The sequence below is a fragment of the Carlito syrichta genome, unplaced genomic scaffold, assembly GCF_000164805.1.
Source record: "Carlito syrichta isolate Samal-C Ts95f unplaced genomic scaffold, Tarsius_syrichta-2.0.1 Scaffold305696, whole genome shotgun sequence".
Classification (NCBI taxonomy): Eukaryota; Metazoa; Chordata; class Mammalia; order Primates; family Tarsiidae; genus Carlito; species Carlito syrichta.
In genome coordinates, this window is record NW_007249792.1 from 185,208 (window position 1) to 208,368 (window position 23,161).

Genomic DNA, 23,161 nt, shown 5'->3' on the forward strand with positions numbered 1-23,161 from the left:
ATATCACTTGAAAAAATGTTTAGTGAATACCATATAATGTAGGTAATTTTAAATAAACTCCCCAAAGGAATAAAGATTTATTTTATTCTTGTTAAAAGACCAATATTCAACTTTATCATCATTTAATTATACCATTAATTCCTTACCCCATTCTTGCAACAAAAGATTTTTAGTATCTTTAATAAATGCTTTCAGACAAAATAAAATAGGTTTTCAAATTAAAATAATTTTACTTTTGAATCATTCATTAATATTTTAATAATATAAGTTAATTTATGTTTATGTTAAGTTTATAATACATATTTATTATATTTCCAGATATGAGAAAATAATTTGTACATTTTCATAGAATCTAAAAATTTCAAAAAGAAATGCCTGAAGTATTAGTTGTAATATTTGTTTTATGTTTAATGATGTAAGACTAAGAAACAATCCCCAAATTTTTAAAATTAGAGTATCAATACCCCAAAATAAATTTAACAGCGTATATATTTGCATATAACTGTAATAACAAATGTCACCTAAAAACAATGTTTCAATAAATAGCAGGTAAGCATATATAATTTTCTTCCTTCACCCAGTTTGATATCAACATAGCTTATTTTTCATGCTAAATTCAAAATCTCCCATTTTAGCCATTTTAGTTTTTTCATTTTGTTGTGTTTTTGTTTTTGTTTTTTTGAATTGGAGTCTCACTCCATCACCCAGGCTGGAGTGCAGTGGCACTCCAGTGTCGACCTGATGGGTTCAGGCAATCCTTCCGCCTCAACCTTCTAAGAAGATGGAACTACAGGTGTGTGCTACCACGCCCGGCTAATTTTTTGATTTACTGTGGAGACCAAGTTGCCCATGGGCTCAGGCAATCCACTCACCTCAGTCTCCCAAAGTGTTGGGATTATAGGCTGAGCCACTGAGCCCAGCCCCATTTTAGGTTTTTAACATAAATTATCGGAGAGTAATTTCTGGACTTCAGAAACATTTTAAATCCTGCTTCTCTGATACATTTTACCAAATTATATTCTGTGTTTTAGTTATGGTGATCTGAGACTAAAGCTATTTTCTTATTCTCAGCACAACTGTCACTAATATTCCAATTTATTCTCCTTTTCTCTACATACACATACATGCATAATGCAAAAACTTATGACAATTTTTGTTTTAACATGGGGAAATTGCTTTCTTTAGGACCAGTTACAAGCAAATTGTAGTAGTGGGTGGAAAGAATGGAGGCTATTTTTGGTATTCTTCTGCTTTTTAAGAAAGTTTTTATTTTACTGGAGAGATAATAAATATAAAAATGATTAAATAGCCAAAAAAAGAAGTATCACAGGATATTACATAAGTTATTTGCACATGACTGTCTTATACAATAAGTGCTATGAACCAAACAGTCAAAGCAGTGTAAGAAGAAATGACACAAGAGTTCTTCCTCTGAAGGGTAGTTAGGACTTGCAAAATATGAATAGCTGGCATTTACTGAATGCCTGCTGTGTGCTAACACTGTTCTAAATGCTCATTATTAATCCTCATAAGCATGAGAATACATATTTAAACCATAGGAAAATGTCAAAATACAACTTTTTTGACTTTCAAAAATACTAAGTTGATATGGCTTAACCTACTATTACTATTATTATCATCATTTCACAGATAAGGAAACTCAGGTAAAAAGAAATTAAATAATCTGCTCAAACTTGAATGATTATTAAATTACCAAACTGATGATCAAACTCTTAGCATCTCTCATTGACACTGCTTCACTGTATGCAGCCTATGCTTTAGAAAGGAAGCCACTACACTTTGTCAGGGTGGAGATAGGGGAAAATAATCTAATTCACAGATTAAAATCTGCTATCCATGATTCTGTCTCTTAGTAATACTTGATAAAGTTATCGAAAAACAAGGCAATATATTTTCTACATTTGTACTCTACCTACTCCATGCACAGGAAGATATCAATGACATTTTCATTACTGCACTAAATTTTCCAGTCACATCGATGAGTACTGGTTTCATGCAACAGCAATAAAGTGAGTATATGATTATATGGAAGTCATTACTATCATAAGCATCTGTTTTCAAATTAACAGAGCAGAATAGAAGTTTTTAGGTCAATACCTTTCAACTCCACTGTAGATTATGCTGAGAGTTACTAGGTTGAAATCTAGATAGGAAGGAAGGGAAGAGGGGGAGGGGAGGGAGGAAGAGAAGGGGGGAGGGAGGGAGGAAGGGAAGAGGGAAGGGGGAAGGGCAGAGAGGAGTGTGTGTGTGTGTGTGTGTGTGTGTGTGTGTGTGTGTGTGTGTGTGTGTGCGCGTGTGTGTGTGTGTGTGTGAGAGAGAGAGAGAGAGAGAGATTGAGAGATTGAGAGATTGAGAGAAATGAGAAATCCAGATGTTATTAGGGCTGTTAGCCTGTATACTTAAGTTCAGGGACAAATACTGACCTACACATTAGCCAAGTGAGAGGATTTTACATTGGATTACTTTTTCTGTGCATGTAATTATCAACTTAGTATTTCAAAATTAGTGAAATATTTGCAAAATGGGCTAGATAGTTCAAATCCATTTTAAAATCAAGTCATTCTAAATTCACAAAAGACATAAACTCCTTTAGTTCTTTAAAAATTAGAAGAACTTGTGGCATATTTAATCTAGGTACACAGGAGGAGTAGCTATAAACTTTTCTAATACATATTGTTGTTTTAGCATCAGAAGAATGGCATTCCTATTTTGATTACTTCAATAGTTTTCTCTTTGTTTCTGAACAAATGGCGTTATGGAAAGTATACAAAATTTAAGTGAAAAAACCTGATTTCTATATTATTTGCTGCTAGACTTGTCTTGTAATATTGAAGCAGACATCTCTTTTTTTCTAGAACTCATTTTCTACCTCTGAAAAAATGTGGGGTTAGATGGTCCTCACCCTAGCACTTGATAATTCAATGGATTCCTTTCAATTTTTTGTTTTTCACCTTTGACTTATTTGTTGCTAGCTTTTTTAATAGAAAGTGAGTTATGGGATTTAAAAAAGGCATAATACACTTACCATGTACTTTTGTATTTAGACACATGCATTAGACCTAGACATTGTCTTAAAAACACATTCTGTCTCAAACTCTTTTCAATTATATAAAAACATATTGAGTTCCTTTCATTAAGAACTAAAATAAAGTATGTATCTTGTGAGGCACTTGATAAATCACAGATATTTCGTTGGACTTTAAAGTTCTAATAGTGTGAGAATAATATAATGTATGCGTGTATGTGTTTGTGTGTTTTCCTTTCATAAAGTCTCTTGAAATGGGTACAATAATAGTTTTCAGTTTCTATACAGCTTTCAGCTTTAACATCCTCACCAAATTCTTTACATTTAGGAGAATACCCATAATACTTTAAGCAATTTTGTCTTAATATTGAACTTGTTACTGTGGAAATAAGCCTTTGGGGGAGCAAATAAAAGGTTTTTCAAGAATAATTTGTTGTAAAATGTCATAGAGATTTCAACATCACTCTAGTACGTCCAGTGTGTACAAGTGTAAATGAATTGCAACAACACAGGATTTTGTAATTCCATTTTAACTTGGTGCCCCGTTTTTCTCTAACGAAGTTTCTTATTGTCTGCATTAAGCAATACATAAAATACCCTGAAGATATTAAATAAATTTGACTTCTACCAACTAAGTGCAAAGGGTGACAGAAAAAAAAGACAGTAATAACATGGTGTAAAAGAGGATTAGTCTAAGGTCAGAGGTGAAGGGTTTCATCATGGTGTCCCTACTCTTTGCCTCAACTACCCTTTGACCAGCCAGCTGGTTTCTCAGTCTCAGTGTGCTCTCCTAGAAAATGTGAAGATGCTCATTGTCCTTTCTTGATCCATCGTTCTGTGACGTGAGGCTTCCAGGTGAACGGAGTAAATAGGTCAGCTTGTTCCTGTAGTCATGGGTCTCTTTAGGCTCATTTTCTGTGAAATAGTTTTCTTCCTCTTCCTCTAGCATACTAAGGTTAAGTTGGAGCTCTTTAACCTGGGCATTCTTCCCAATGTACTTAACTGGAAAAATTACCTGCTACAAAATCACCTTTGTGTGCCCTAGTTACTACATAGAATTCCAGCTCAGAGTATGAAAGCAGTGGTTGAAAGCTGGGAGAGCATCTGTGGTAACTCCTGATTTTACAGATAGTGAAATTGACCCCAAAGGGTTTGTTGACTTTCCATTTGGTTCCAAAGCTCTTAAAGTAAGGAATCAGATTTCACTTATAGGGTTTTTAATTCTGTCATTGGTTTATTTTCCTGTTGTCTGTTTTCAGTACAAGAGGAATGAGTGATTTTTAATAAATTCACAATGGAATAATACGACAGCTTCCTTATCTTGTTTTTTTCCTTCAAAAAGCAGTAACCCAATAATGATGAATTAGGCTGTCATAATTTTGGAAGACATACTAATGGGTTCTTGCAAATATACTGAAAATTAGGGAAGCCATATTGAGCAGGATTTTGAGGAGGAAAAGTCAAATTTGCATTTTCATCCAGAAGCATTTATTTTCTTAAAGTAATAAATGTTGTCATTGTGCCCTAAAGTGTTGGATACACACACAAAAGGGAAAAATCTTCCAATACAACTAGATTTTCACTCAGTTTTTCTGTTTTGTCTCATCAACCCAACCCACTTGGGACAGAAGATAGGTTAGTGTTTGAGCTGATATGAACTTTTTGGAACAACTTTAATAAAATTTGCTTCATAACTTGGGTTACTGACTGTTGCAATATTGCCAAAGGGCCACTCTAAAGCTTGCCAATGGTTTGCCTTAAAAATCAACAGTCATGTCTTCAGTATTACACACTGATTCTCTTTGTAAAAAGTTAACTAAAAAGTATTGCTATAATAATTTATAGAAAACATTTCTCAAGGTTGTAACGTTTCTCATGAATGAGATATTTTAAGCTTGGTCTTTCTATTCTGTCTGACTAAACGTTATAAAAAGTTTCCCAGAAGTTTCTGTATTTACTATAAATAAATATAACTCTTTTTTTTATAGGAAGTTGTCCTTGAAGAAGGTACAATTGCTTTTCAAAATTGGGTTAAAACAGGCACAGAAGTCTACAGACAGTTTTGGATCTTTGATGTGCAAAATCCACAGGAAGTGATAGTGAACAGTAGCAACATTAAAGTCAAGCAAAGAGGTCCTTACACATACAGGTGAGTGAGTCCTCAAAAGTAAGTGGCACTCTTATCTGGAACATATGTGTTTCCGGGAAGACTTGTGCTTGACAAGGGCCACTGTATTGAAATGTACTTATTCTTTTCTTACCAATGACATCGTACCTTGAAATATTTTTCCTCCCTGTATAGAATCCTAATCTAAGGATATAATGATTATAAGATGTTTGTTTTGAATAAGATGTAAAGATATATAAACTACTCCAGTGTTTATCAGACAGTGTACAGAGAAGAAATACAGATTTGGTTATAAATTTATTATCATTAAATAACTTCCCTAGGTTTAACAAGTTACACATGTTTTGTACTTGTGGAATATACTTTTGACAACACCAACATATGCATGCTGAGCAGGAAAAAAATTATCCGTCTTTAGCATCTTCAGATTAAATGTATACATTATATCAGTGGTCCTTAAAGTGTGGTTCCTAAACCAGCAGCATCAGTGTCACCAGGGAACTTGGTAGACATGCAAATTCTCAGACCTCATCCCAGGCCAAATTAGTTGGAGACTCCACCTAGGCCCCACTAGTGAGTTTCATAAACCCTTTGGGTGATTCTGACACACATTCAGTTTTGAGAACTCCATGGCACAAAATTTATATCCACATAACTACAGCACCTAAAGTTTTATATTCAGAATAACTTTCACATCACATAGATGTTTACAATTATCTGATAGTTTTGTTCTTATATTTTCTCTAGTTCTGAGACTAAGTATTCATTGCCCTTAGCCTATATTCCCTAAGAGTTTAACACACTTTTGAATAGAATCTTAGGCTCTTAGAACTAAAAGAAATGATTAGCCAGAATTTCTCATTTTGTACATTAAAAAAGAAGAAAAATTCTGACACTTGACACTAGTGGATGCTAGGTTACTTGTCCATGTTCACACAGATGTAGGAATTGGTAACTCCTAGATTTTTGTACATATTTTTTGGCCTATCTAAATTATAGACTACGTGTCTTTTCCACTAAAAAAAAGGGCATAAGAAGGAGAGTGGGGTACTAAAAGCACAACCTTAACCAAGGATTAGAGATATATTTATGATGTCCAAATGGGAACACAGTTAACTCCTACTTATACCATTTTTTATACAAATTTTCTCTCACAGATAATTGTACCCAGTTATAAACCATGATTAATTCTTACTCCAAAAATTTATATTTGTAATGATTTGTTATAACTCATATTTCTAGTATCTTATCTCTTTGGGATATTCTATGATTGTATAATTTTCCTTCCTCTCTAATTTCTAGATTGATAAATTCATACCCAGAATATAATGAAATAACAGTAGTCATGGCGAAGGTGGTGCCTGCTACCATAGCACATGACATATAAGATGCAGAGGGTCTTGGTTCCTATCCGGTCTTAGCAATTTTCCCCGTCTCCTGTCTCTATGCACATGTGTGTGACTACTTACAACTTTATCAATAAAGACTTGTTTCTAATTGTTATAAGAAAAATCTTACCTTGGAAAATATTTTCATGGCCTTCCAGTTCTCAGGCTATTAGCAAAAACCTATACAAATATCTTGTTTCAAAGGAATGGTACACAGTTATGTACCTATATATACCTGTTAGGTACCTATGAAAATCTGGAATCCACATGTGACCTAATGAGAGTCTAAACATAACTGTTTTAAAAGTACATCATGAACAAACTGAATAAGTGAGAGGAAAAAATAACAATTAGAATTTGAGAACTTGCTATGTTTAATGTTTTGTTTTTTACTTGTTTGGGGAGGTTATGTTTTTCACTTTTAAAGGTATTATTCGTGTTATGAGTGGTATAAATATAATATTGGGCACTATATTACTCCACATTTCCCCCTACAGGGCAATAATGCCAAATCTTTGGCATAGGGGCGAAGGCCTCATCATCTGTAAACTGATTCATGCTGAACACCGGCATGGTGCTGGCCCTATCTAGGATTGTTGGTCTTTCCAGGGACCCTGTGAGTTATTGTTTTGAATTGTGGAATTTAGGATATGGAAAAAAGACTCATCAGAAAGAAGACTGTTAAGGCAACCCTGGTTTCCAGCTGAATCCATGGGAGATTTGTAAGGAATAGGCATCACTGGGGAGAGGCTGACATCTTTGTTCACAGTGTCAGTTGACTGTGAAATTGTTGAATTCTAGAGGAGATGAATTTGACAAGTAAATTAAATATGCAAGGGCTGAAAAGAAGAAGCAATAAAATAAATGCAACATTCTTCTAAAGCAAACGCCTTCTTGAGCAGGTTTAGGCCATGCCAGTTTTGGAGAGCAACTGCTGTTAGGGAGAGCGACCTGAGTTTGGAGGACTTCTAAAGAGTCAGAAATATGTTTGAGTTCTGTGGCGAGCTTGGCTGAGAGGATATAAATTGGGTAAACTATACTGAGTAAGGCAATCTTGAAATGTAATGATGACAAACCTCCGGCAGGTCCAGGAGTGGCTTACAATCAAGGTCAAGCATCAACCAATCAGAACTGACTCATTTGCATGGCAGGAATCCAAGTGCATGATGGGAACCAGAAAACTCACCCCATCCAAAGACAGGGTCACACTTCTCTGGGAAAAATCTCAGGCAGTTTTTTTTACCGGTGGTAGATACTCACGCTGCTATACTACTTGTTGGTGCTCTTTACAGTGTTTTCTCTTTTAACAAATCTACCATAATATTGTCGAATGTAGTTCTCTGATAGTGACAGCTAATATACATATTCGTGTCAGTTGGTGGTCGTTTTTTTGCTTCTCTGATGCTTTAAATGTTGAGAAAGTAACTAGTTACTTTTTGTGAAAATGTTAATATTTTGAGAGTTCTTGATATGTAGACCTAAGCATTCTTCCCCATGATTAGTTGAACCCTAAATCCAGTTGACATTGCAAGTGTAGCAGGAGGTTTCTCCTCAACCAGAACAACAGGCTTTATGTAGCCAATGGCTGCTGAAGTTTCATAAGACTTTGATTGGCAAGCCATGACGTGAGTCAAAACATGAAATTGTTTGGATTGAGGTCTTATGTATATTCCTACCTGCACGATCTCTATAAAGACACTAATTCCTTCAGAATATTCTCAGACCATAATTCAGTTTTGTAAGTTATTTTGCTTTGGCAGGAATACAAAGAAAGTCATCTTGGGCAAAAATCAAAAGCAAATTTCTTCCCTTGACATTATACATCAACACTTTCCAAAACTTGTATACAATCTAATTTTCAAACCAAAAAATTGAGTTATTATTTTCGCTTTTTACAAGTACAAGGATTTTTTCTTAGTGGGTGCCATCTACTGGTGTAATGTTGTTAGTACAACTTAAGTAATCTAGACGTCACAATTATTTTGCCATTAATATAAATATTTCTAAAAATTAAACTTCAACTAAAAATGTTAGTAATAGTCACTCCAATTTTAAAATACAGTGTTTGAGAGAGAATACATTGCTGGTAATGAATGCCATGAGTGCTGTTTCGGATTTTTATACACTCTGCTGGTCTACAGTACTCTAAGGAAAAAAATAATAAACTTTTGGTGAAATTATATTAAAAATCGGTTAGGAGTGGTGTCTCATGCCTATAATCCCAGCACTTTGGGAGGCCAGGTGGAAGAGTCGCTTGACTCCAGGAGTTCGAGGCCAGCCCGGGCAATATAGTGAGACCAAAAACTGAAAACATTAAGCTGGGCATGGTGGCATGCACCTGTAGTCCCAGTTACTTGGGAGGCTAAGGTGAAAGGGTCACCTGACCCCAGGAGGTCAAAGCTGCAGTGAGCCAAGGTCATGCCACTGCACTCCAGCCTGGGACAGAGATCCCGACTTAAAATATAGATATAGATATAGATAGATAGATAGAGCTAATTTTGAATTATCTTTTTAAAGAATATTAGCTATTACTTTTTTGATAAAATATTTAGTAAGAACTCACTTTGCAGTAGGCACTATGTACGTAGAAAAAAAGCACTTATAACCCCTACCATGTAGGGATTTACATTTTAATGGGATCGTTGAATGAAATGTGTTTTTCGTTAAATTTTGGTCCAGTTTTTAAAGTTCTTTATCTTAGTAATCTATTCACCTTGCATGATCAAATATATGATAGTGCAGTGCTGATGTATATCGTATTCCTTATTTCTTCTTGGTGAATATCTTGTACTTCCAAAATATGTTTCCCATAATAATCACCCTTCACTCCTTTCCTAAAATGTGGTTGGTACTTTGCAGCCTACAGATGTCAGAGCCAGGTGCTTAGAACTAGTAAGTATGTGGTGGGTGGGGGAGATCTGTAGTCCTTAAAAATGGAATTATACTTACTAGTTTTCTCTAAATCTCATTAAAGTTCTGAATAAGATGAAAAGACCAGTGTTGGATGGGCTAAGTACTTTAAAACTTCCTTCTAATATGAGAAATTGTCCCCTTAGTCTTTCTCTGTTTAAGCTTCTGTACTGCCTTCTTTTTTCCCCAGGATCAAGTTTGTCATCTCAGTATGGGATGCAACCCTTTATGTTTGAGATCTTCTTATTTCACTGACTGTACTTGCCACCACTCTCCTTGCCTCTCACTCTATGATTCAATCACACTCAAACATCTACATTTCCCAAAATATCTTATGTTCTTTCTTATCTTATATATGCCACTGTCCACCCTGCTTTACTTAACTAACCTTCTATTTGTTATTTAGTCCACTTATGGGGAATTGCTACCAAAATATGTCTTGACCCTCACCCCAACCCTATTCACCCCAAATCTGGGTTTGTATCTTTTCTGTTGTTTGTTCCCCCATGCCCCCATGGACTCTGTAAACTTCCATTATAACACATATTTCTTTTCCCTGCTATTTTGATTTCCTGTTTGCAAGTTTAAAACCCTTGCTGATTAGTTTGCTAGAGACCCAACGCTGGCTGAAATTTCATTATAACCTAATTGTTTAGGATAATTTCTCGCATGTTCCAAGTGTTCAGAAATTACTTGTTGAATGAATGACATTTGAGATCTGATAAGACACATTTTTTGAATTTTGCTTACTTCTTCTTTTTTTTATTTTTTTAAGAGTTCGTTATCTAGCCAAGGAAAATGTAACCCAGGACCCTGAGAACCACACAGTTTCTTTCTTGCAGCCTAATGGTGCTATCTTTGAACCTTCACTATCAGTTGGAACAGAGAATGATACTTTCACCATTCTCAATCTGGCTGTAGCAGTGAGTAGACAAACAACAAAGTTATTGCTTTAAAAATATTCTAAGATTCAGTATAATTAACCTCTTATTAGAATTCTGTTTTATTTATTCTGCAGTCTTTACAAAAATGTGTTCCTATGTCACTATTTTTAATAGAGTTACAGTCATTTGGAAACTTGAAAACAATTATAGTAACCAGTCGAATTAGAGTATCTTTTTAAGTGTTTCATTAAAAAAATATAGCTTAACTTGGAATGTCTTCTTGTGGCTGGTATTGAGGCAAAGAAGTGTAACATCCATGGATTAGATGAATTAGAGTTTTAGTTTTGGGGGGCTCTTGGAGTGATTTTAAAGATATAGTTTCAAAAAGTTTTATTAAGCTTAATTTCAGTATGTAGTCTATATATATGTTAAAATTTGATATTATTTTGGTGTTTTAAAAAGTGTTTTTTTGTTTTGTAGGCTGCACCCCATATCTATCAAAATGCATTTGTTCAAGTTGTACTCAATTCACTTATCAAGAAGTCAAAATCTTCTATGTTCCAAAACAGAACTGTGAAAGAATTATTATGGGGCTATACGGATCCATTCTTGAGTCTGGTTCCATACCCTATTTCTACCACAGTTGGTGTGTTTTATCCTGTAAGTACCAAATATGAATGGCAATATTATTATATTTTAATTAAATAAATACTATGGCATTGGCAAGACATAATTTTATAATTTAGTGTATTAGCCCTGTGGCTGGTCTGGAGATATAAATCCTAAGAAAAGTTTTCCCATCTCATACTGCTTCAGCTTTCCTAGTTGGGAAACTCATCTGAATTTAACAATTAAATTTAAAATTTAAAAACTGGTTTTGACTTCCCTTCTCACATAGTCAAGTTCAATATCGTATTTCATTTGTGTTCAATGTATTCAACCTATCAGTTCTTCTTCTCTAGACCCCTTATAAATTTATTTTCATTTAAATCAGAAAGTTAGCCGGGCTCCGTGGCTCAGCCTGTAATCCTACACCTTTGGGAGGCTGAGGTGAGTGAATTGCCTGAACCCTCAGGTTCGAGACCCACCTGGGCAGCGAGACCTCATCTCTACAATAAATTTTTAAAAAATCAGCCAGGTGTGGTAGCGCATGCCTGTAATTCTGGCTACTCCGAAGACTGAGGCGGAAGGATGGCAGGTGCCCAGCAGATCGAGGCTGAGGTGACCGGGAGCGGCCACTGCACTCCAGTCTGGGCAACAGAGTGAGACTCCAACTCAAAAAAAAAAAAAAAAAATTAGAAAGTTAGCATACATTGCATATCTTAATGAGATTTATAAGTCAATGGGCCTTATTTTAATGGAACTATTAAATGAGAAGTCCTAGTAGTCCACAATGTCATGAAAGGGCAATTTGAAGATTAAGAAAAATATGGACATGATGGTGCACTTAGTTACAGCTTAATGTCTTGAATTACAAATAGGACAAGAGGATTATTGAATTAGAATTTTTATTATAAGCCGGGCTCAGTGGCTCAGCCTGTGATCCCGCACCTTTGGGAGGCTGCAGTGAGTGGATTGCCTGAGCCCACGGGTCCAAGACCCGCCTGGACAGCAAGACCTCAGCTCTACAATAAATCAAAAAATCAGCCGGGTGTGGTAGCGCATGCCTGTAATTCCGGCTACTTGGAAGGCTGAGGCGGAAGGATCGCCAGAGCCCAGCGGGTCGAGACTGCGGTGGCCGGGAGCGGCCACTGCACTCCAGTCTGGGCGACGGAGTGAGACTCCAACTCAAAAAAAAACAAAAATAAAATTTTTATTATGATTTCATTTAGTACTATATGTGAATATTAATGATATTATCCAGTTCATTGTTGTTTTATTTTTAGGTAGTGTCCAGGATTGCAAAGTTATATAACCATGAAATGTGAATGTAGAAAGCCACATACAATCAGAGATTCCATTAGTATTTTAACTCAATTCTCATAACTCTTTCTCTGGCTAATTCTTTTCAATGTGTATACCTAATTTTTATCATTTTAATAACCCCCTGTTAAAGATAACATTTAGAATACTCTAGAAATTATTATTCTTGTAAATTTGTCAATGTCCCCTCACCTCAAAATAATAGGAATAGTGAACAAAATGACCCAATTAGACGGGCTCGGTGGCTCAGACTGTAATCCCGCGCCTTTGGAAGGCTGAGGTGAGTGGATTGCCTGAGCGCGTGGGTTCAAGACCCGCCTGGGCAACTTGGAGAGACCTCATCTCTACAATAAATCAAAAAATTAGCCGGGCGTGGTAGCGCATGCCTGTAGTTCCACCTCCTCGGAAGGCTGAGGCGGAAGGATCCCCGGAGCCCAGCAGGTCGAGGGTGCGGTGGCCGGGAGCAGCCACTGCACTCCAGTCTGAGTGACAGAGTAAGACACCAACTCAAAAAAAAAAACAACAGGCCCAATTGGCTTAATTATGACAAAAGTGCTAGAATTTGGATCATGTTAACTTCTGATATATATTTTTTGCTTTGTCTCAGCATCTAGAACTCATTTTTGGGCACCATTTACATTTTATTGTTTAAATAATTTTAAAGGTCAATAATTTAAAAACTTTATTGCATATATATTTCAAGTCATACAAAATAATTATGAATAACCTGTGCCTGAGAAAGTAAACATGAGTTAATTACATGTTTTATAACTTGAAAATTTGACTTGTTCTAGAAGAAATTTTTTATTGTTCATATCTTTTCAGTACAACAATACTGTTGATGGAGTTTATAAGGTTTTCAATGGAAAAGATAATATAAGCAAAGTTGCCATAATTGACACTTATAAAGGTAAAAGGTAAGCATTGGGTAAAGCGTTTGTGTTTGTATACTGTGTGTTACTAGGGTATTTTAAGGCAGGAGTGGTATTTGTTTAACAACTGGTAAGACACTCACCAATCTATGGAACAGACCTGTCTAAACAAGTATCTCAGACATTAACCCTTTAGTTGTTGCAACCAGCATGCTCACACTATTGCGTAGCTGCTGAATATCAACTCCACTCTAGGGTTTGGTCTATCTTTCTACACAGGTTCTCTTACATAAAGAAATCCAAAGTGATTATTTTTTTAAAAATCTCTGATGCATATCCAGCATTGAAGTACACTTATACAATTAGATAATTACACATGAAGAGGAAGAATATCAGTACATTAACTGAATAATATAGTATATAGAAACATACATTGTATTGTCTTTTTTAACTTTTTAAATTGAACATATACAATAAAATTGTGTATTCCAGTGACATTACCTAAAGGTGTCTGCAGAGATAAAAGCTTAATAAATCCATGCGAACACTTTCATGCTTTTTCCCTTGAAAATGGTCTTAAAATAACTTTCTATATTGATAACTCAGCTTTTCTTACCTTTATCAATGCAAAAATGAAATTACTATTTCAAGTATAGTTCTAAAATTTAAATAGTAAATGTGAAAGACTATGCCCTCCTTGAAGTGGTAAAAGAGTAAGATAGCTTCATGAAATTATTTATTTCTTTCCTAGCTCTGCCTGTTCATCTGAAGGATTTATAATTGATCTCATATATAAAATAGGAAGAACTGTTATAAATATCAGGGGAGAAAACCTTATTTTCTTCTCCTTAAAGTTAACACTTGTGATTAATACCAGTTATTTACTAAAAAAGAATAAAGTAATCAAAACAGAAAGAGATCAAATGTTTTATTAATATAAATAACCACTGCCTCAAACAGAATTCTTATCTATTATTGCATTTAACAGTTAAATATTTACTAGTGGAGTACCTTTCCTTCTAAGGAGTCCATTGTTCCATAGTTACATATTCTTCTAAAAAAGCCAAGTGGAAGAAAACAAACACTTCCAAGGGTTCATTTCAAAAGAAATCACATCATTTTTTTATATTGAGGAACAATGAGCATTTCACTCCATTTCAGTGTTATAAAAATAGAGAATTGAGAGGAATTTTTAAACATTCCAAATTAAAGAATTTCACATCATGTTAAGATTATGATAAGGTTGATTTAACTCATTATAGTAAGATCAGACATGGTTAACAGCTTATGCTGTTTAAAAAATAAGCAACAGCTTGCATCGCCATCTCACTGCATAATGTTAGAAGTGGAAATAAACTGTTTTTTCCATCTTCAAAAAGCAGCTGAGGATGTAGGCAAACTATCACAATTGTTTATTTCACTTCCAGATATATAGCTTATTTAGACACTAAAGTATAAGTTAGTAAACTCTGTCCTACTTTAATGACAGTCCATGCGAGAATTAAGGGGGTGGAAAGTATAAACTGATTAACTACATGCTCTGAATTTTTATTAATTCAAAGATCTGCTTCTTTCTTTCTTACCTCAGTTACCCATTTAATGCTTTCCTTCTATTTAGTCTGAACACTTACACTAATAGTTCATTTCTCCCGCTGGAAAAAAATTTTTTCCTAAGTAGAAATCTAAATTTGTTATCAACATTTTTAAATTTTCTTATTCTAAGTTGTTCCTAAATTAGCACTTGAGAGTTTTTGCGTTATGATCTAGCTACTTTGTGTGCCTAGGATGAGGCATTTAACTTACTGCAATAAGATAAAATGTTCAAATACAACATGAACCAAATGCCTCAAACATTTCTCAAACATAGCACTTTCCACATCTAATCTTCATTATTTAAGCAGAAGTTTTTCATCATAATAGAAAAGGTAATGTGAGAAAGGTACTCTCGAAATGTGTTAAATTTCTTCCTTTTTATTTCTAAGGAACCTCTCCTATTGGGAAAGTTATTGTGACATGGTCAATGGCACAGGTAAGGACATTAGTTTTGTGATAATAATCACAATGAACTCACCTCACCTTCTCCCACAAATCTACCATCATAATGCCAGTGTTGTGATAGTTGAGAACATGTGTTTACCTGTCTTTATATCCCCACAACACAATTCAGAGTCCCTATTTTTATACAGACTTAGTAAATGTCTGTTTAATATGATAGGATTTCTGAAGATTAACTATTAAGAATTTGCCTGACTTCATTACTAAGAAAAGGTTGACCTTGTAGAAACTTTACTTAAGCTGCCATCCTAGCAACAGAAGTAAACGATTAAAAAAGAAAGAAACCTGAAGTAGTTACTATATAGATCTTTTGTATTGTTATACAGAAAACAAAACAAATTATAACTGAAAGGATAAAAAAAGATAATTACAAAGAGGTATGTAAGGTTTAAAGCCAAAGTAGAATTAGTGAAGTTGCAAGACAATACCGTCTATTTTGAATAAGATGGTCAGAATGAGAGAGAAGAAAAAACAAACAAGCAATAACATTTAAATACTATTGACTAATTAAATTGAGAAATGAGCTTTCAACTACTAAGAAACAGTAGGTAAGGGACTACCCCACAGGAAAATTATGTAATAAAGATAGAGAAAGTTAAATAAAAAATAATCCCCAAGAATGTTTACTTTTCCAAAGGATGCTTAAATTTTACATGCTTAATTCTGTCACTGTCTTGTAGAAAGAAAACAGCAAAAACAATGCTGGGTTTGCTTTGTGAGATTTTGATCCATGGGAATAGATGAAAAAAATTCATTTCTGAGGAAAGCATTTCTGCAAATAAATCCTCAATAATACTAAAACTAGTAGTTGCATAGCTTAATACTTAGTCTTTAGATACAAAGACTGTTCTAAATAGTAAAGGATTCATTATAGGCTTAAGGGGAGAAAATCATTAAATAATTCTGTCTAAAACTAAGTAGATAGATTTAACAAGAAGATTCATTAATGACAATAATATAAATGTATGGGCATCAGGTACGAAGTTAAAAGTATCTTGAGGGGGAGATAGAAATAAAATAAAGCAAGAACAGAGGGAGGGTGGACCAAGCAGGGGATGATATCTGTGTGATATTTTTGGTTATGGCACTAAGGAAAATAAAGTAAGAAACAGAAAGGTTCCAATGTGTTTTCATCATGATTTAGGAGTGCATCCTGTACCTTCTTCAATAAGTTTTAAAAGACATAAAAGGAAATATTGGTATATATTTAGTATGTTTGCTTGGGAGGGGAAACAAAGCCCTTCTAATGCTAGCTATCTTGAGGTCATAGCCCATGGTAATTTGGGGGTATAATTAAAACATAATCTTCAGTGTTTTTAGATAATGATTTTCTAAAGTTTTTCAGTGTATCTTCAACAAGTAAAAACTTGTTAAGGTCCTGGGAAGTCAATTGTAGGCAACACCTATACAAGGACCTATGTGGGAAATTTAGACTTTAACATCCAATTCTCTCAATAGCAGGGTCAAGCAGTGATCACAAGATCAATATAACCACAAGATCAATATGATCTTGTGGTTATATTTCACTTATCACAAGAGTGTAAATGAAAGATAACAAAGTCACAAAGTTGAAACACTTGCCAGAAAAAGAACCTGGTTTGCATAACTGATAGATGTGGCTTACCATCTTAAGCAAACGCATTCAGTCATTGCTCATTTTAATGACATTCATTTGAGGAGCAAATAGAGGAGTTAACTAATTATTTCTGTATATATCTAACATATGCCATGGATCATAACTATAGCAGAAATTCCGTAAATTTAATATGTGACTTTTTACATTTGATAGATATGTTTTCAAAACACTCTGTTTAGTGACAGAACTTCAGTAAGTGGTTTTTAAAAGTTAGCCATTAGGACAGATAAATGAAGTGTTATTAAAAACAAAAAAAGGTAGATATAGCAGGAGTTGTAAATGAACATCATGGTAAGAAAAGTACCATTCTACTGATGAGGGGAACAAACACAATTAGTTTTAACAGCTTCTGATTTTATCATTTCTTAAAGTTTATTTATACTAATAAATTTGTATAATATACACATTTATTGTTCAGTGTAGTAACTGCTAGCCACATGTAGTCATCAAACACTCATAATGTGGCTAGTATGAACTGAAATGTGTTGTAAGTATAAAGTATACATTGGAGTTTGAAATTGAAATGTAAAATAACATCAATTTTTAATTGATTATATGTTGAAATGATAGTATTTTAGATAAATTAGGTTTAAAAATATAGCTGTTTCTTTTTACTTTTTTTTTTTTTTTTTTTTGAGTTGGAGTCTCACTCTGTCACCCAGACTGGAGTGCAGTGTCCACTCCTGGCCACTGCAGCCTCGACCTGCTGGGCTCCAACGATCCTTCTGCCTCAGCCTTCCAAGTCACTGGAACTACAGGCGCGCAGTACCACACCCGGCTAATTTTTTATTTACTGTAGAGATGAGGTCTTGCCAAGTTGCCCAGGCAGGTCTCGAACCCGCAGGCTTAGGCAATCCACTCACCTCAGCCTCCCAAAGCGCGGGATTACAGGATGAGCCACCGAGCCCGGCTCTTTTTACTTTTTAAAAAATGTGGCTGCTAGATAATTTTTAAATTACATATGTGGTGTACATTATATTTCTATTGACTTCTATGGAGGAGAGATTTCTAGATTTTTCTGCAATGCACTGTTTCTAATTACTTGCCAATGGTTTGATTTTTAAACAGATGCAGCCTCATTCCCACCTTTTGTTGAGAAGACCCGGGTATTACAATTCTTTTCTTCTGATATTTGCAGGTAAGAGAAAGACAGCGATGTATGTCTCCGAATCAGACCTTTCCCCCTAAGTGACAAAATGCAGACCAAGGAAATTCATACTTAATACTCATACTCAGGGAAATTTCTTGATTTCGTAAGAATAAATATAAAGATATGGAATTCATAATTTTTATTAACTCTTTTTCAGCATTCATTTTTTTATAATACAAATTGTTTTCTTTGTCATTTCTAAGTTTGAACTATTTTATCTTTCTTTTAGTAGTCTATTTATTGATAATCAGGTCTAGAAGGGCATACTCAGTCTTTTAAAAAATGTCCAGAGAAGATGATGCAACTGTCACAGAACTGTGCTAATTAATGTGCTCCTCTGAAACTGGTGGGTTCTGTTAGATACCACATAAGCACTGGAACCTTCACCACTACCCTTGAGTCCCTGCCCTCTTCCTAAAGACTGTGGTGGTGGCCAAGCAGTTAACATCTCAGTTTTTTTCTGTATCTGTCACATAGGAAAAGAATGGTGTTTCTTCATACAGGGTTATTGGAGTATTAGAAAGAATGTGTATAGAATCACAGCACATGGCTTAGGTCATGGTGGACACTTGGTAAATCATGGAGATGTCTGAGGTATATATGCCAAGCACACATACCTATCAGCAACTGAGTGGCCTTTTCTCTCCAGGGTTAAGGCAGGAACTATTTCCTTTGAACGATTCTGAAGAGTCATATAAATATTTAATATATAGGGGAAATTAACTATGAGAAGTGCCTTTGATATAACTATTGCATGGTAGTTGACAAACAAAAATATATCATAAACGTAGAAGCTTTTGGGAGCAAAGGTAAGAATACTTCATACCCGAGTATCAAATTCTGTTGTTTCTTAAAATTTCCCAGGATCTTTTTCCCTACAAAATAACCAAGTACTTAAAATTCTAACAAGAGAATCCAGTTTTTCTAAGTTAAAGGAGAATATAAACTAAAAATCAGAAACAAACAAATTAACAAAACGAATCTACAGAATGTAATTCAGGTTGTTGAAATGCAGCTTCTTTTTTTTTTTTTTAAATCTGTGTTTAGGTCCATCTATGCTATATTTGAATCCGACATTAATCTGAAAGGAATCCCTGTATATAGATTTGTACTTCCACCCAAGGCCTTTGCATCTCCACTTCAAAACCCAGACAATCATTGTTTCTGTACAGAGAAAGTTATCTCACAAAACTGTACATTATATGGTGTGCTGGACATCAGCAAATGCAAAGAAGGTGAGTAAATATTCTCAGTAGATGGTTCACAATTTAATTTGCAGCATTCTTTAAAATGCATCCTGGACCCAGAATCTTGTTCCACTCACAATTTAAAATTAAAATAAGAAAACAATAAGGGCAGAAAGGGTGGTGGCAGAAAATTTTAGTGTTGATTTTTATTGTTTTTGAGGTTCTAGTTGTTTTTCAATATTGTAGGTTTTACTTATCATTAGGTAAAACCACACCAGTATTTCCCTGTGCTGCTTTTAGAATTAGAGTGAAATGAAAATAATTCCTAGAACACTTTGAACATCCAGAATTATCCATCTGCCATTGTTCTAACTTTTCTGCTAGAAAATGGTAAAAAAATAAAAAAGTAGTTATATTTTCAGTATGTCTCTTAAACAAGAATTGACTTCAAAACAAAACTTAGCATCTGTCTTATCTTGCTCATATTGTCACACTGAAGTGAGTGTTATAAAGAAAGAAATGAAAAAAATTCTTAGTCCATAGACATATTATTGCCTAAAATATGAACACATATAGTTGAAATTTTGTGGGCAGCAGATATATTTTACATATTGAAAATAAACACCTAGGAAATATACAACAGATAACAACAACTGACTGGTTAGTAAGATAATACAAAATTTCATATTTTATTTTTGTACAATAGTATCCTGATGTTAAAGTTCCCCTTCCCCTTATCCTCCAATCACTGTTCAAATCTTATTGTATATTTTCTTAATTTGAAAAGCTTTATTTTCAAAGAAATATATTCTAAGTGGTATATGAAATGTTGACTCTTAAAACTTGTCTTCAGGAAAACCTGTGTATATTTCACTTCCTCATTTTCTACATGCAAGTCCTGATGTTTCAGAACCTATTGAAGGCTTAAATCCAAATGAAGAAGAACATAGGACATACTTGGATGTTGAACCTGTAAGCAAATATATTATTGATTGGATTTAGTTTACGTTGTTTGTAAAAATGAAAGTGAAAGAAAAAAGTAATCTTGTCAGTCATACGTATCATATTTATTGTTTCACGTTCTTAATAAGTTACTGAAAATTTATGTCAGCAAAAATTACATTGGTTTCTTCTGGTTATTGCTTATAGAATTGTAAAAAATATTAATTTTAGTTTTAGCACATGGAATTCTATAAGCCTTTTAATGTTTTACAGGTCAGTTATAGACATGATAGAAATGATTCTAATTGGCTTAAAATAATTTTTTGTAAATTACTACCTTATGCTTACATTACACTTCGTTGTAAGTATTGGTTTTATGAGTATACGTGAATGTGGGACAAAGTCTATTATACTTATTGTCAATAAGAATCTATAAAGATTGTTATAGCATAATTTTAATTTTTAAATTATTTTAATTTCCTTTCTAGAAGATAAAATTTCACATATTTAGTAGTCATATTTCAGTTTAAATAATGATAACTTGAAGTGGTATTATAATGAATTGTACATGGATTCTGACTGAATATATATTTGACCATGTATAGTTCAGCAATTAAATTATCTAAGCTCTTATATTTTGTTATTGCTGTTGTGTTGGTTTTCTTAAAAACCATTTTAGTAAATCATAAATCTAACTAAAGTCTTCACATTAGCTTGGGAAAAGAAACTATGCGTGATATTCTGTTATCCTGATGTACTGCAAGTATATACCTACATAGGTTTGTGTATACATAACACATATATGCATATACTGTAATTGTGTAGAGTTATATATGTAATATATTTAATAGGTTCAATTATCTAATAACTTTTACAAGTTATAAGAAGTCTTGTTTCACCTTAAGTTCTATATTCTCTTTCTTTTCTGTTATAACAATTAAAAAGTTTCAGATATTATAAAAAACATTTTAAAAAGAAGTTGGTAATTATTTATTCTCTTTTAGATAACTGGATTTACTTTACAATTTGCAAAAAGGCTTCAGATCAACATATTGGTCAAACCAGCAAAAAAAATAGAGTGAGTTTTTTGGACCAGATTATCTTGATATGACTTACAGTTTGTTTTTGTTTTTTGTAAGAATGTGAGTAAATCTATACAAGTAAGTGGGAATAGTCAAAAATCAACTTCTTTTTAGCTTATTTTCATTAAGTAATCTTTATTAAATGCTTCTGATACCTTTCATCTGTAACTTAGAATTATATCTAATGTTTATTGAAATGGCATTTGCATATATATTGGAATGGTTTGTATTTGAGCATTTGGTGGCATCTCTCATAGCTCCCTAAATATTTCTATAACAATTTTTAGAATTCCTATTTTACTCTTCTAGGTAGATTTGTTGAGAAGTCTGAAAAACAGCTATATTAACATTTAAATGACTCATTACAGGGAACAAAATCAAGGAACCTAATTAACTTGCAAGAACAACTAATTTCTGAATATTTGCTTAAACTAGTAATTATTAAAGTGATATATATCTATATTCATTGTATTGGTATAATTATTTTATATATATATTTCAGAGCATTAAAGAATCTGAAGAGGAACTATCTTGTGCCTATTCTTTGGCTTAATGAGGTTAGTATTAGTCATTAAGACAATAAACTTTGTATATAAAAGAGTTTTTGATGTTTTAAAAGAATGTATAGTATTTGAAGTAGTATTTCCATTACCTATGTGGACGAGTTTACTTATTATTGACCATACCTATTTGAGAGAACCTGGTTGCACAGAGATAGCAAACTTGTGTTAGTTTTCATTTTAAAAGCATCTCCTATTATGTAAGATTATCTTCAAAATGTATCTATTAAACACTTGTTCTTGCAACCCTTGTCTTAGAGAAGAGGCACGTGTGCAGCTGCCAGTAAATCAAGACTCAATGTATATTATAGGGTTAAAAAAGCAAACCATAAATATAAATGCCAAGTTAAAGTAGGTGTAGCCAGTCTATCCTATTGCCTGACAAGATTTTTTTTAATGTAAATCATTGCATTGATAAGCCACAAATATAGGCAATGCATTGAATAAGCCTTCAGAGACAGTGAAACTACTGAAACTATATCCCTGTGTCACTGAGAAGCAGTCTTTGGAAAGTTGTGAAATGGTTCAGAGACAGTTCTGGGATCAATTGAGTTCTAGTACACTGAAGAATGTTAATAAAACATGTTTAAATGGAAGAAATCTATATTTTACTCTGTAAATACTTTATGTGGCACTTACTGCTTTTTTGTCGATACAGTTGACTAACACATCTATACAGGGGTTAAAGAAAACGGTAACACATAATTGGAGAGTGAACATTTTGCTTTCCTAGTCTGCTCAAATAATGCTAACTATAAACTTGATTACAGACTGGGACCATTGGTGATGAAAAGGCAAAAATGTTCAGAAATCAAGTGACTGGAAAAATAAAACTCCTTGGAATGGTAGAAATGATCTTACTCAGTGTTGGTGTGGTGATGTTTGTTGCTTTTATGATTTCATATTGTGCATGCAGATCAAAAAGAGTAAAATAAGTAAGTATATACAAAAACATATATTGCTTAAGTAACATTGGTGTATATGTTGTTTTCATTTTATCAAGAGGGGTTATGCATTAGCTGTAAATACCTCTAGACATATCTAGCCAGTGATAGTTTTATAATACATCCTACACTTTTGGGATACTTAATGTCAATTGAGACACAAATGTGCTAGGTGCAGTAGCTCGTGCCTATAATCCCAGCACTTTGGAAGACTGAGGTGGGAGAATTGCTTGAGCCCAGGAGTTTGAGACTAGCCTAGGCAAAATAGTGAGACCCTATCTCCACAAAAAAAAATTTTTTTAATTAGCTAGTATGGTCACACATGCCTAGAGTCCCAGCTACTGGTGTGGTCACACATGCCTAGAGTCCCAGCAGAAGGATTGTCTGAGCCCAGGAGTTGGAGGCTGTGGTAAGCCTTTATTGTGCTACTGTGCATAAGTCTAGGAGACAAAGA

General features: G+C 33.9%; 1 protein-coding gene across 3 annotated transcripts in view; it reads left to right on the top strand.

The window, feature by feature from the left end:
• Positions 1-22,715, top strand: part of CD36 (CD36 molecule) — a 52,979-nt gene extending 30,264 nt beyond the window's left edge. For all 3 annotated transcript variants that reach the window (XM_008062410.1, XM_008062409.1, XM_008062411.1), the window contains 11 exons: positions 5,035-5,195; positions 10,248-10,395; positions 10,837-11,016; positions 13,105-13,196; positions 15,134-15,180; positions 17,911-17,980; positions 19,040-19,227; positions 20,033-20,151; positions 21,126-21,199; positions 21,706-21,760; positions 22,534-22,715. In XM_008062410.1, the coding sequence (XP_008060601.1) occupies positions 5,035-5,195; positions 10,248-10,395; positions 10,837-11,016; positions 13,105-13,196; positions 15,134-15,180; positions 17,911-17,980; positions 19,040-19,227; positions 20,033-20,151; positions 21,126-21,199; positions 21,706-21,760; positions 22,534-22,698 (1,299 nt within the window). In that variant the 3' untranslated portion in view covers positions 22,699-22,715. The remainder of the gene's footprint in view (positions 1-5,034; positions 5,196-10,247; positions 10,396-10,836; positions 11,017-13,104; positions 13,197-15,133; positions 15,181-17,910; positions 17,981-19,039; positions 19,228-20,032; positions 20,152-21,125; positions 21,200-21,705; positions 21,761-22,533) is intronic.
• Positions 22,716-23,161: the final 446 nt, after the last annotated feature.